This window comes from Hipposideros armiger, unplaced genomic scaffold, assembly GCF_001890085.2.
Source record: "Hipposideros armiger isolate ML-2016 unplaced genomic scaffold, ASM189008v1 scaffold_284, whole genome shotgun sequence".
In the NCBI taxonomy this organism is placed as follows: Eukaryota; Metazoa; Chordata; class Mammalia; order Chiroptera; family Hipposideridae; genus Hipposideros; species Hipposideros armiger.
Genome location: NW_017731634.1, coordinates 1,672,148 through 1,684,768, shown reverse-complemented (window position 1 = coordinate 1,684,768; position 12,621 = coordinate 1,672,148). Strand labels below are relative to the sequence as shown.

At 57.8% G+C, this 12,621-nt stretch overlaps 1 protein-coding gene across 1 annotated transcript in view; it reads right to left on the bottom strand.

Moving 5' to 3' along the window:
- Positions 1 to 248: 248 nt before the first annotated feature.
- Positions 249 to 12,621, bottom strand: part of SSU72 (SSU72 homolog, RNA polymerase II CTD phosphatase) — a 23,027-nt gene continuing 10,654 nt past the window's right edge. The window contains exons 3-5 of the mRNA XM_019658495.1: positions 2,389 to 2,528; positions 1,973 to 2,091; positions 249 to 750 (exon numbers count right to left, since the gene is read on the bottom strand). Coding sequence (XP_019514040.1) covers positions 649 to 750; positions 1,973 to 2,091; positions 2,389 to 2,528 — 361 coding nt within the window. The 3' untranslated portion in view covers positions 249 to 648. The remainder of the gene's footprint in view (positions 751 to 1,972; positions 2,092 to 2,388; positions 2,529 to 12,621) is intronic.

Below are 12,621 nucleotides of genomic sequence, written 5' to 3'. Positions count from 1 at the left end.
TTTTCCACGGCTGCAGAAACCGGGAGGGGTCCGGTGCCTTTCTGCCAGCAGCCTCAGCGGCAGAGAGCCTCCAACGAGTTAGGGAGCTAGGCTGGAGCCCCCGCCCCCGCCCTCTTAGCCCTTGCCTCTGAGGCGGCCCTGAGGGCGGGACCAGGCGGGACCAGGCGGCAGCCACTCCTGAGGGAGGTGCGTCGGGTACCCAACTCTGTCTCCTACGAAGGGATGGCAACAGACGAGCCAGCAGGAACTCAGGACAAAGCATGCGACCAGCAGCATGTTTATTGGGCAATGGCAGGTCCTCTCCCAGTAAGATACAGCCCGTTGCTTTATTCGGGTATTTGTACATTCCAGCCAGGGAGAGGAGGGGAGGAACGCACAAAGAAAGGCAGATACACGGGGCAAACATACAACAAACTGTTTTGTTTTTGGTTAAAGAAATAAAACTCCATAATCAATAATCAATAACCCACTTGTAAGTAAAAGTGGGATAAAAAAATGTTAACCTGGCATTTGTGTGTATTTTCTTATTTCATACGCAGTTTATGTGGGTGCCGTTTGTACCGTCCACCGGCCACCGCAGAAGCCCTGCGAGTGGCAACAAGTCTCAGGACGGAAGAGCCAGCAGGAGGAAGCCCGGCCGGCCCGCGGTCAGTAGAAGCAGACGGTGTGCAGGAAGGCCCTGCCGCTCTTCTCCTCGAACTCCTGCAGCAGCTCATCGATCTCGTTCTCCATGTCCTCCGTGTGCTGGATCTGGGGACACAGCAGCCGCCCTGAGTCGACCAGGCCGTGGGCCTCCGGGCAGAGGCCTGACCTGTCCTGGTGCTGACGGCCCCTGTGCCGGGGCAGCCTGACGGTGAGGGGGCTGGGCTCTGAAACTGGGCGGGGCTTCAGCAGGGTCTGTGCTGGATTTTGTCACATGGATTCAAATTATGGAACCTGCACAGTCTGTACTGCCCCCACTCTGCCAATGAGCACACCAGGCACTGAAAGTACATCCCTTGCCCGAAGCCACCAGCGGGAAGCCAGACTGTCCCTGCACTGCAGGGTGCTGGGCTGCATCTGTGGCTTCTGCCCATTGGCCACCACAGCTGCCCCTCCCAGGTGTGAGACCCACAAAAGTATAGACATGGCCAGACATCCCTCCTGGAGGACCGCTACCATAAAAGGAGTAGCTTCTGCCAGGGGGCAGCCCTGGGGTGACCCACACTGGCTTCTGAGCACACCTGCTCTGCCGCAGGCTTGGCTGCAGCCGAGGCTGCTCACTACCCCCAGTCCCAGCTGCAAGCAGTGCCTCCCGGAAGTGAAGGCTGGGCCTCCCCAGTGTGACCCAAGTGGAAGTCACATGTGCAACCTCTGGGACACGTCCCCCCCGCCCGCCCCCCTTTAGCTGTCTCTCTCACATGACAGCCAGATCATGGGCACAAGTGCTGGAGCTTCAGCAGCCACCATGGGCTACGAGGCATGTTGGGAGTGGAAGCTGTGCTAGGTTCCTCTCAGAGCAGACCAGCCGGGCCCACCTATCTCACTGCTTGCTTAAACCACTTGTTTTCCTGTCACTTTCAGCCAGCTGACCTAAACGCTGATCCCATGGGCAGAAGACAAGGTATATGGGTTCCTCCTTGGGTAGGTCTTTCTGTCACATCTAAGAGGGAATGTCTGCTCTGAGCACAGCTGTCCATGGCTGCAAAGCCCTGGGATTTTCCATACAGGGCAGACGCCCAGGGCCACCCAGGCCAACCGTCCGGAATGATGCGCGTCCTGGGGAGGAGGACGCAGAGCTTCCTCAGAGCCCTGTGACACTCTCTTGGGCCTTGTCCTGGCCTTGGGTGGCCGCACTTCTATCACCCTAACGAAACGCACAGACCTTTTCATTTACTTGGGTTTTAACATCTGAAAACACCCTGCATGTGAATGGACTCGGACAGTCACGTCTGGTCGCTTCCTTCTTGGGGGGTTAGGCGCAGGTACTCACACACTGGCAGAGCTCACAGATGAGGAAGGCCCCCAGGGTGGCCTCTTCGTGGTTGTCTTGGATGTCCACGTTAATCACGTGCACCGGCTGGCAGGTCTCCTGCTCTCTGGAGTTCAGATCTAACCGGAACACAGTGATGGTTGTCAGAGGCCTCAGACCTGGGCCCCGGCCAGCAGCAAGCCACTTCTTACAGAACAGGGCAGTGACTTGCCCCGCAGGGCTCACCCAGAGCCCCAGACCCAGCGCCGTCCGCACGCTCCTCACACCCTCAAGTGACCCTCTGAGTCCCATGACGCCCCCTTCCAGGGCCCCTCACAGGCTGGTGCATGGCCCCCCAGGATGTGACAACGGGACAAGCAGGACAGAGGGCTGCCCCTGGTTCCCGGAACAGGTAGGGAGCAGTTCTGCGCGCTTACCTTCCACCACCTGGTCGTACACTCTCTCCTCACAGGTGAGGATGAGGTCGAACAGGTCCTTGCAGTTCTGGAACCTTTCTGGCCGGGGCTTGATCCGCTTATTTCTATCCAACATGTGCAAAATGCCGTTCTGTGTGTAGCTGGGTGCGGGGTTAAGGAACTTTTGGCTAAGACTTCCCACTCACCCGACTCAGTGCAGGGTCCCTGCAGCCACAGCCCCTGGTCCCACAGGGAACGGGGGAGGTGCTCGTCCTAAAGCCACGCCGACAGGGGACTGGAGGCGCCCACCTCAGCCAGCCAGGCCCGGCCTTCAGACCAGCACGTCCCAGTGTTTGCGGCCTCCTGTCACGTGTCACTGGCCACCTATCTAACTTGTCCCATGACACCTTTGCTTACTGACCCTGAGCCCTTCAGCAAGGACAACGCCCACCGAAAAAGCCACCCAGCCTGGCTCGTGAGCAGCGAAGAAACTCCGGAAACCCACCAAAGAGGCAAATGCAAGCAGCATGCGGGTCGGGGGGCAGCCTGGGCTCACTGAAAACTGAGGAGGGGCCAGGCCCGGGGCCTCAAAGGGCCGTGTCCCTGGGAGCTCAGAGGGGACACACAGGCCCCGCAGCAAGGTCTGTGTCAAGGTGACCCGAGCAGGCCGTGGCGCCTCCAACAAAGTGGCTGTCTGTCCTGGGGGCCTCAAGCAGAGGGTTCACCCCAAAGTGGAGGGCATGCGCTCCAAGGCATTCAGCACAACTGGGGACGAGCATCGCGCCAATTCTATTGGAGACACAGGCTGGCGGATGCCGGAATTCTGAGCGATCCATGTAAGGTGTCTCCCAGATTTTAAGTAAAGACAATTTATGTAAATGAGCTCAAAATACATTTCCTGTCTTCCTGGAGAGTGAAAACAGCTTTTAGAATATATGTAAGTTGGTTTATCTGAGAGTTTTAACTCAAAAAGACACTATTAGCCGCCGGGTGTTTTGGTTCCTGTCACTTTTCAGCCAAGTGTAATGAAGCCTGTCCTGGGCCTGTCTGTCCTGCGGCCACACGCAGATCTGTCTTTTCAGCACCTGGTCCTTCACACACTCAGCATCAAAGTCCAGCGGAAAGAACTGGGCTGAGGGAAGGCCCTCCTCCCACTGGAGTTCTTAGTGAAGGTTCAAGCGTCCAGTGACAGCCAGTGTCAGGATGGCCCCCGTGGAGCCCTAAGGTGTCCTCCAAGACTGCCACCCCGAGGACAGAGGGCCTCCAGGCGCTTGGTCAGGGCTGCAACTACGCACAGACCTCATGCCTCCCCCACTCGACCCCCGTCACTGGCGCAGCTGCGGTAACAAAGGCAGTGAGTGGGTCCGCGGAACTGAGGAGAAAGGCAGCGTTGGGGGGGTGGGGGTCCTACCCCATCAGTTAATGGGGGAGGAGGAACAGCGGCCTTTCTGGACTATTTTCTGGCGAATTTCAGACCCAGCCAGGCAGGACCAAGGACAGGAAGTGCCCATGCCAGGAGCCCTCAAGAATGAAACCACAAACCCACCGTTTTCCATTCACAGGGACCCCGAGTCCACTTGAATTCCCACTTCAAACCACAGGGGACAGGAGTGGGGACGGGGTGAGGCAGTGAGGCCAAGATGACAAGAGTCTGCCACCAAAACGAAGCCTTTATCAGAGTAAAAGCTGCGGCCAAAGTGACGGGTCCCCGCGCGTGGACAGCAGGCTGTGAGGGCCATGCAGGCTGGCTTTGGAAGGACGCCTGCACTCAGGAGGTAGGATGAGTGTGCTGCTGGAAGGCGGCAGTCCTCAGGGGCGTTTTGTCAGAATGAGGTGTCCCAAAGATGCCTGCTGGCCGGAAGGGAGCCCCAAGTGCTGGCGCAGGAGGGCCAGCTGCCCCATCCCTCGGCCCTGAACCGCCAGGGGCAAACCAGACAAGGCCCAGCCTAGGAGCCAGCTGGGGCCGATGCCCGCGAGGCCAAACTGCACAGGGAGCTCATTATGTTTCTAAAGTCGAACGCCCCTCCGCACACAGGTCCTGCTGTGGCTGACAGCAACCACACGCCTGGACGCAACGACTGGCTCGAGACCTGGGTGGTGGTCATGCACCTCCCAGCTCGCAGCTGGTGTGGCCTCATTGCTGGCCCTTTGGCCTTCTGAAAGCAAGGCACACGTGTCCATTGCTGTCACCAGGAAGGGGCGAAGGGCGGTGTGCGTGTCCCGGGGGAAGGCAGGGTTCTGGGCTGGCCACAGGAAGCACAGGACACAGGCTCGCCCCGCAGCTCTCTGGGTCTTCGCCTCGTCAGGGCGGAGTGCATGTGCTTTGAAACCCTGTCATCTAAACACTCGGGATGGAGCTATAGGGACAGCCCTTGAACAAGAGGAAAGGGGCAGGGCAGTCACGGAGGTCTGCTTTCTTCCAAGGCCAAGTGCAGGGGCAAGCGTGCAGCTGCAGTGAACGCCAGGCCAGGTGCAGCTGGGCCGCCCGGACGCGGAACACCTGCACTGGGGTCTTGCTGAGCTGCCCAGTGCGGCTCAGGAAGTTTCCAGACGTGATGCTGACCTCAGCCCCCATCCTGATCGCATGTCCTCAGAGCATCAACCCGGGTTAGCCAGATGTTTTCATCACCAAGATGATTTCCCAAAGAGGAGCTGACTTCACCAGTCCCCGCTGTGGGCACCTGTTTGGGCCACCCCCGGAAAGGCCCCTCCCAAGTGCTGGGGAGCACGTGGCACATCACTGGTGTCCTGCAGCCCAGGGGCTGTTCCTCCTGCCTCTTCACGGCCGCCTGCGGGGGCACATCGGGGCCAGCTGTGCAGGGATCTGGTCTGGTTGCCATGTGAGGGACACTGCTGGTTGCCATGGGAGCAGGAGAGCGTGGGCAGGTGGACAGTGGGGCCGGGGGCTGGCCCATGCCACAGAGGCCACTGTGGGCGCCTCTGGTGAAGCCCAACGCTCCAAGTGAGGACATGGGTGAGTGTCTCCGGTCCAGAGAAAAGGTGCCAGCAGAAACCCAAAGGGGTCAACAGCTCCCTTGCGAGGGCCGTGGATCCAGCAACGGGGGCCCCACACCCCATGTCCTCACCGAGCAGCCACCAGGAGGCCGTCGTGGTTGGGAGACTTCATTCTGCCTCCTGGCCAGCACGCCAACCCCTCACCAGTCCTTGCTGGACAGAAGCGCCTACCAAAGATGGGACAGGCGGGTGCCGCTCAAGCTGTATTTCCTCACCCATCCCCAACGGAACTCGAGCAGGACAAACTGGGCGGGAAGGGAGGCTCGGACACTCAGGACAGAAGCAGGGCTTCCAGTGGACGCCCGGGCCCAGGCCAGCCCCCATCCCAGCAGGTGGCAGCTGCTCAGAAGGGGCTTCAGGGCAAGCGGCCTTGGGTGCCCTAGGTCCCTAGACCGGGCAGGACCTTCACCCCGCGTCCCGCCAAGCTGCCAGTGGGTGGGCCGTGCCCCACACAGAGGCTGGGGGGCATCGGGCAACCCTCGCACCCCCTTCAAGGTTCCCTGCTCCCGGCGGCTGCTCAGGTCCTGGTCTGATGGAACCTCACTGGTGCTTCACTGACACCTCTCGGTTGCCATGCACTCACCGAACCAGCGTGTCCCATCCCCACTTTCTGCCTCGACAAACCCAAACCAGATGTGGCTGCCGTGCCCCAGGGCAGGCCACGCCCAGAGAACCGGCTAGGCTTTTGGAATCCCATAATCTGATTTTACTTCCAATCTTAAGTTTGATCAAACTGAAACATCAGATACAAAGCAAGAATTCTTAAGCAGGGACCAAGCCCCTCTGGGAAGGTTACAAAGTCAGCAGGGCCATGTACCCCAGGAAGCCCGGGGCCCGCTGCGCCCGTGCAGAGAGCCCCCTCTGTGCAGCTGGAGCCTGTCTGGCCCCTGCCCCATCTCGGGAACAGCCCAAGCACCTCGTTCAAGTTCTAGGATTACTACGTAGCAAAGACCTTTCCGCCTTTATTTTAGGTCAGCACCAAGAGGCCTGAATGGGCCTGTGGCCCGGTTACCTCTGGTATCTGGGGACCAGGACAGGCACCTCCCGGGACTGACCACGGCTGAGCTGCCCACAGTGGGATGCTAGCCTGGGACAGGTGAGGGGACGACCACAGAGGTGACACAACAACTAACTCCCCAAATCGCAAAGTAACAGCAAAGTAGCTTTGGTTGGGCCAGTTTTACTCACAAAAAATGAACTGGAAAGTAGAAAAATCAATTCCATTTGTGTCACCTTCTGTGTGTACCAGTGGCACCCACACCACACACGCGCGCGGTTTCCCAGATCCTGTGGACAGGGAGGTGGCTGTGCCCTGAGGGCACCTGAGCAGCAGTCCCAGCCCCACACACCTGGGGCAGTGCAGTCGCCTGGGACGGCACTGGTGGCCTTCCCTGAACAACCATAGGTGTGGGCGGCGTGTCCACAAGACTTCGTCGGGGACACTTCCAGGGCAAAGGGCCCAGCGGAGGGTCTGGTCTGATGAGACAACGCCTAACCTGGCACCTGGCGAGTGCTGCCCCCGTAACAGATGCTTCTGGAAGGCACCTGCTGCCCAGCGTGAACAGGCCGCCCACAGCCAGCACGGCGGGGGCCTGTGCTCACCTGGAGCTGATGTGCACAGGGGACCTGAGGGGACCAAGAGGCGAGAACATCAAAGGGAACGCTCCCCAACATGGCGTTAAGGAAACTACCAGTAAGAACAGGGGAGGGAAGCAGCCCGGCATCCTTCTGCCCACCACCCTCCTCCTTGAAACCTGCAGGGGGCAGCGAGGCCAAAGGTCAGGACCCAGCTGGGCTGCTCCTGGCTGCTTAAGGCCGGCTGGACATGAACAGACCACAAGGACGAGTCGTAACACTGTCTGACAAGGATAGGTTTCAGTAGGCTTTAAAATAAGAAAAACAGTAGACTACCACTTGTCCACATAGGGTAAAACTTTTAATTTAAATTTGAAGTTCAGGAAAACATTTTAAAAAATAAATTGGCTGGATAAATAAAATAAAATGCAGTGGGAAAATATCTTAAGTCTTTGTGTTTTGTTTCAAATAGACACACGGCTACTCCCCCAGCTCTGTTTCTAACATCATAAAAATTTTCAACTAATACCAAAAACAAAAAAGAAAGCAGAACCTGGGCTGGAGCATTTTAGTGAAAATAAGTGACTTAAAAATTTGGGGGGAAGGGGCCGGCTGAGTGGCTCAGTTGGTTAAGAGCGCGAGTGCTGAGCAACAGAGTCACCGGTTCGATTCCCACATGGGCCAGTGAGCTGCGCCTGAGGTGAGCTGCTGCTGAGTTGCCAACAGGTGGCAGGATGGCTCAGTGGTTAGAGCGTGAGCTCTTAGCAACAAGGTTTCTGGTTCGACTCCCGCATGGGTTGGTGGGCAACTAAGATTGAACACGGCACCTTGAGATGAGAGGCTGCAAGCTGCTGACAGGCAGCCGGATGGCGACTGGACTTGGAGCTGAGCTAGCTGCGCCCTCCACAATTAAGACTGAAGGACAACAACTTGGCTGTTCCCCTTCCCCAATAAAATCTTAAAAATAAATAAAATTGGGAGGGGAAAAATTTCTGAAATTGTGAATTAGTTTGCACTACCAAACCATTTCCACAAAAATGGTTCCAAAGAGACTAAGCCCAGATGCCACACTAGAGGTGAGCCCAGGCTGCTCTGGGCTGCTCACGTCTGACAGTTGGTGACAAGCAGAAGGCAGCTTTCCGCCGGCTGAGAACAGTCTGGAACTCCTGCCCCGCGTCCCCCCAGCAGCGCCTATGATCACCGCACATTTCCAGTTCGTGAAATAAAACACCCCCACACCCCCCTTGCTGAGATTCATTATTAGTGATTTAGAGAAAAACATGCATTATTTTACCATTAACTTTAAGATAATTTCAAAAAAATTTTTAAAAAGGCTGAGCCAAAAGCTGTAACTGGACAAAGTCCATGAGGACACTGAACTGGAAGCATCCTGGCTGGCCCGTCACCACCACTGTCACTGCTCCCTGTCACTGCCCAGAAGTGAGCCTGCACATTCTCAGGATGGCAGCTTGCATAAGAAACCCTACGGTCTGCCCAAGGAGGGGGAGGCTGGGGGGGCTCGTCCGAGAGGCCCGTGGTCACTGCAGACCGGCCCATCTGCCCCAGCCACGGAGCTGGTCGTAGGTTCACCGGCAACAGAACCAAGCCCGGGAGAGGCACGAGTAGGCAGGCGCTCGCCTCTCAGACACGGCAGCTACCCGCCTGGCGTCACTGGAAACAGCTGAGGCCACATCTGTATTTTAAGCACAAGAGCTTTCCTAAGAGCAGGAAGTTTAAATATCGGCAGAATGAGACCTGCTTCTCTGTGAATCGGTGTCTGGCTTAGGAACTCAATCATGTAGACACAGCTGCCGACCAGGGTAAGACAAGACAGGGCGAGGCCAAGTGCGGCAGGAGCGAGCGAGCGAGGGCCGAGTGTGACCAAGCACAGGGTACAGGTGGGCACAGGGCCAGGGTGGTGCCGACAGACAGCAGCGAGCACGCCCACCCGGAAGGGGCAGAGCTGGATACACTGATGGGGGGAGGACTGGGCCGAACCACGGGAAGCGCCCCAGGGCAGGGCCTGGAGCCCACAGCTCCTGCCACCCCCTCCCCCCCCAGCACAGCTGGAGAAAGCCAGGAGCTGCACACAAGGGTCTGTGAGGCCCCCAGAGCCAGTTTCTGCACACGCCCAGTGGCCCTGGTCGGTGATGGCACAGGAGCCTCAGAGGCCATGGAGCCCTCCGCGCGACGGTGCCCACGGACCTCACACCCAGGACGAGGGCGGGATGCTGTGGGGATTTAGAATCTGAGAAGCCAGCTGCATTTTTACCGTTTACCCCAAGGCAGTGAAGGGGGTACACGCACAAATTAACCCACGGCCTAAAAGATACGAGATGGCGAGGATGGAAATGCAGTTACAAAAATCACATCAGCCCCAACGGTAACTAATTACAGGAGATGCACAGGGGAAACCAGGCGGGTAGGCGGGACTCAGCTCACGCTCGGTCCTGTGCTTGGTCCCCAGGACCGACCAGTCAGGATCCAGTCAAGTGTCAGCTACTTTTGCATCCATCTCAGAGCCACATTAGGGAAAGCTGGCTGCACAAGGATACTGAGGCAGGCATCTGCTGGCTTTTAAGACAAATGGTTTTGTAATTCACAGAGCAATCATCCACTGTAAGGCTTTGAGCAGCCATCCAACTTCACAAAAGCAGACTCTAGAATCTTAGGAACACACCCAGCCCCTCCTGCCACGCCCCCGACTCCACCAGCCCAGGGACACACTGCCCTGGGTCACAGGCTGGCCATTCTCAGGTTAGAATAACTTAGCTTGTCACCAAAGGCTCCTAGGAAGCTGGGGCGGGGTACAGCCCCCTCTTGGTTGAAGCTGGGAGGTCCTGGGAGCAAGCCCAAGTGTGGCAACTGGCTCTGGTGGAAATGGACACACCCAGAAGCCTCGCCTCTGGGCCCAGGGAGCCGGGATAACCATGCATGGAGGTCCCAAGTTTCAGTGGCTCTGAACTCACAATGAGTCGGAGGCAAAGAGAAGCAAAAAACGAGGGTCAAAAGGAAAAATGGACAGTTCAACACACAGGAACCCCGAAAGCATGCTGGATGGAAGCAGCAGTCACGAGAGGCCACATGTGTGACCCCATTCACGTGAACACCCAGAAGGGGTGAGTCCAGTTAGGTGGGCAGCGGCTCTGGGCCTGGAAGAGCTGGGGGAACAAGCGGTGACCAACAGGTTCTTATGGGGGATGAAAACCCTCCGGAAGCTACTGGGATGGGGGCCCAGTCGAGACGCACTGACACCCTTGAGCTGTATGCTGTGTGGATTATAGCACAATGAAGCTGTTCTTTATAAACGGACAGGCCCCCAGTGAGAGGAGTTGGAAGACATTTCTTACCTCTGGTCTGTGGAGGGTCAGGTGAATGCAGGTGTCCTGGACTATTAGCAGACAATTCCCCCCCAAAGAGAAATGGTAACCTAAACTGTCAACCAACCCAATCTACCTGAACAGGGTTTACACCCCGCATCGCACCCTCAGCCCCACTGCCTTCTAGAGTCCCCAGGGGCAGGAGTCTGTCGGTTCCTAAGCCCCACTCCTGCTCCAGGAAGAAAACCAAAACCACAACTAGCCAAGCACAGTGAAATGTGTAAGGATGTGCTCTGCTACTAACGGGACCACTAGCCAAACAGCAGGGGCCCAGGCAGCTCTCAGGGGCACCGCAGTGGGCACACAGCAAGCCAGGGCCCGACTACTCCCTGGGCATGTGGCACAGCCTGGCCCTCACCACCAGGCCACGAGGCCTCAACTCCCGGGTCTGCCTTTGGGTTACAGCTTGACGTATTTTCCTCGCTTTCCACTGCAGGTTATAACAACTGCACTTTGGCAAAAGCCCAGGTGCTGTTACAGACCTGGGCTCTTAGCTCTCAGCTGCACGTAGCTGAGCAGACAAGGAAGCAAGCAGAGCGGCCAGGCCCCTTCGTACCCCTGCCGTGTTACCAGGGGACCCCCGCCCCTGCTGATCCACTCCTCTCCCTCACCCACGGTGTCCTACCAGTGTCTGGTGACCCCTGCAGCACGTGTCCCTCCGTCACTGGCCAAGGGCTGTACTGGGGTCTAGCTGAGCCGAGGACCAAGCACGAGGCTGTTTTTCCCCTCCCCCCACCACCACCTGAAAGACGGAAACCCCACTCCAGTGACGTCAGTGAAGCCACAAGGTGCCTGTCCCAGAACCTCACAAGGGGCAATCAAAAGGGGAGGGGACTTTCCTACACAGGGTCCCCAGGGGGTAAATAGTCAGTAATGGTGGGAACCCACCCCCCAACCGCCACGCCTTCCCACAATGCAGTGAGGATGTGCACACACACACATATACAAACACCCACACACATGTGCACGCAGCTGTCTTCTGGGATAAACACTTCCTGGGGAGACCAGGATCAGTCCAAGTCACCGGGAAAGGAGGACATCCTGGATTCTGGCTTCTGCCCCACTAGGCCATCAGGGACACGCAGGCCATGGCTCCTGGTCCTGTTCCTATGCACTCGGTCATCTAAAGCATGTCAAGTTGCCCACTCCCATGCCTGGGATGTGAAAGGGCCTGATGTGCAACCATGAAGGGCAGCCAGTGTGTCAGCGGCCATCGGGTGGAAGTGTGAACGGTGAACGGTGCTGAGTGACCTTCAAAACCGGACGGGGTCTCCAGTAAGCTTAGCAGCACATGAGAGCTTACAATGCAGGTGACCAAACCTGGAGAGATCACGGCTTTTCTGGGGAAGAGAGCCAAGTGGTCAGTGCCGCCCTGCGAGGCGCAGGCGGCTCAGCACCAGAGCTCAGCCCCCAATCCGGACACAGGGCAGGGCTGACGGCTCACAGGAAATAATCAGGGAGCTTTTCCCAATGCAACTCCTGGGGCTGCTGAGGAAGGGGGGCCCGCAGAATGTGCACCCCCAGGTCTGTGAGGGGCTTCTGCACCACCAGAGTCTGCCACTTGGGAGGGCTGGCTCTAGGTGCCATGAGTCCTCAGCTCAGGCTCACTGCATCACAGGCCCCCTGCCTGCCACAGACCCCTGCGTGCCGGCTGTGGCACTGACAGGAAACGTCCGTTTCTGCACCAATGCCCCTACTGACAACTTTCTACTGGGAGCTGGGGGAGGAGAGCACGGGGGCAGGACACAGAGCGGTCGCTCAGTCAACCGCCAGGGCCCAGGGCCCAGGGCCACTCCTGGCTAACTAACCAACCTACAGGTGGACAGAAAACACACTTGTGGTTGATCAGAAACTGCAGGCGTGCCAAGGCGCAGACGGAGCTGTTTTCCATCTGGTGTTCATTCCCCATCATTTGGAGTCTGCTGCCCTCAGGACCACAGGTCCCAGGAACAGGGGTGGGTTGGAGTTTAAGGCAGCGCGGGGCAGACACGCACGCCTAGGCCAGAAGCCGGGAAATGACTGTCCTAACCGTCACACACGCCGCTGTCATCTTCGTAAATCTATGTAAAGTGCCTCCTCTCACACCTGGAGTACTAAGTAGCAGGTCCAGTCGGTCTCGTCCCTTCCCGAAATGAAGTCACGCTCTCTTACTACCGTATTTGCCGGCGTATAAGACGATTTTTTGGCCATGAAAAATATGCCTCCAAGTGGGGGGTCGTCTTATACGCCAGGTACACTTCAGATAGACTGCCCACAGTGCTTGCCCCGTGCCATAGTGGCCTCC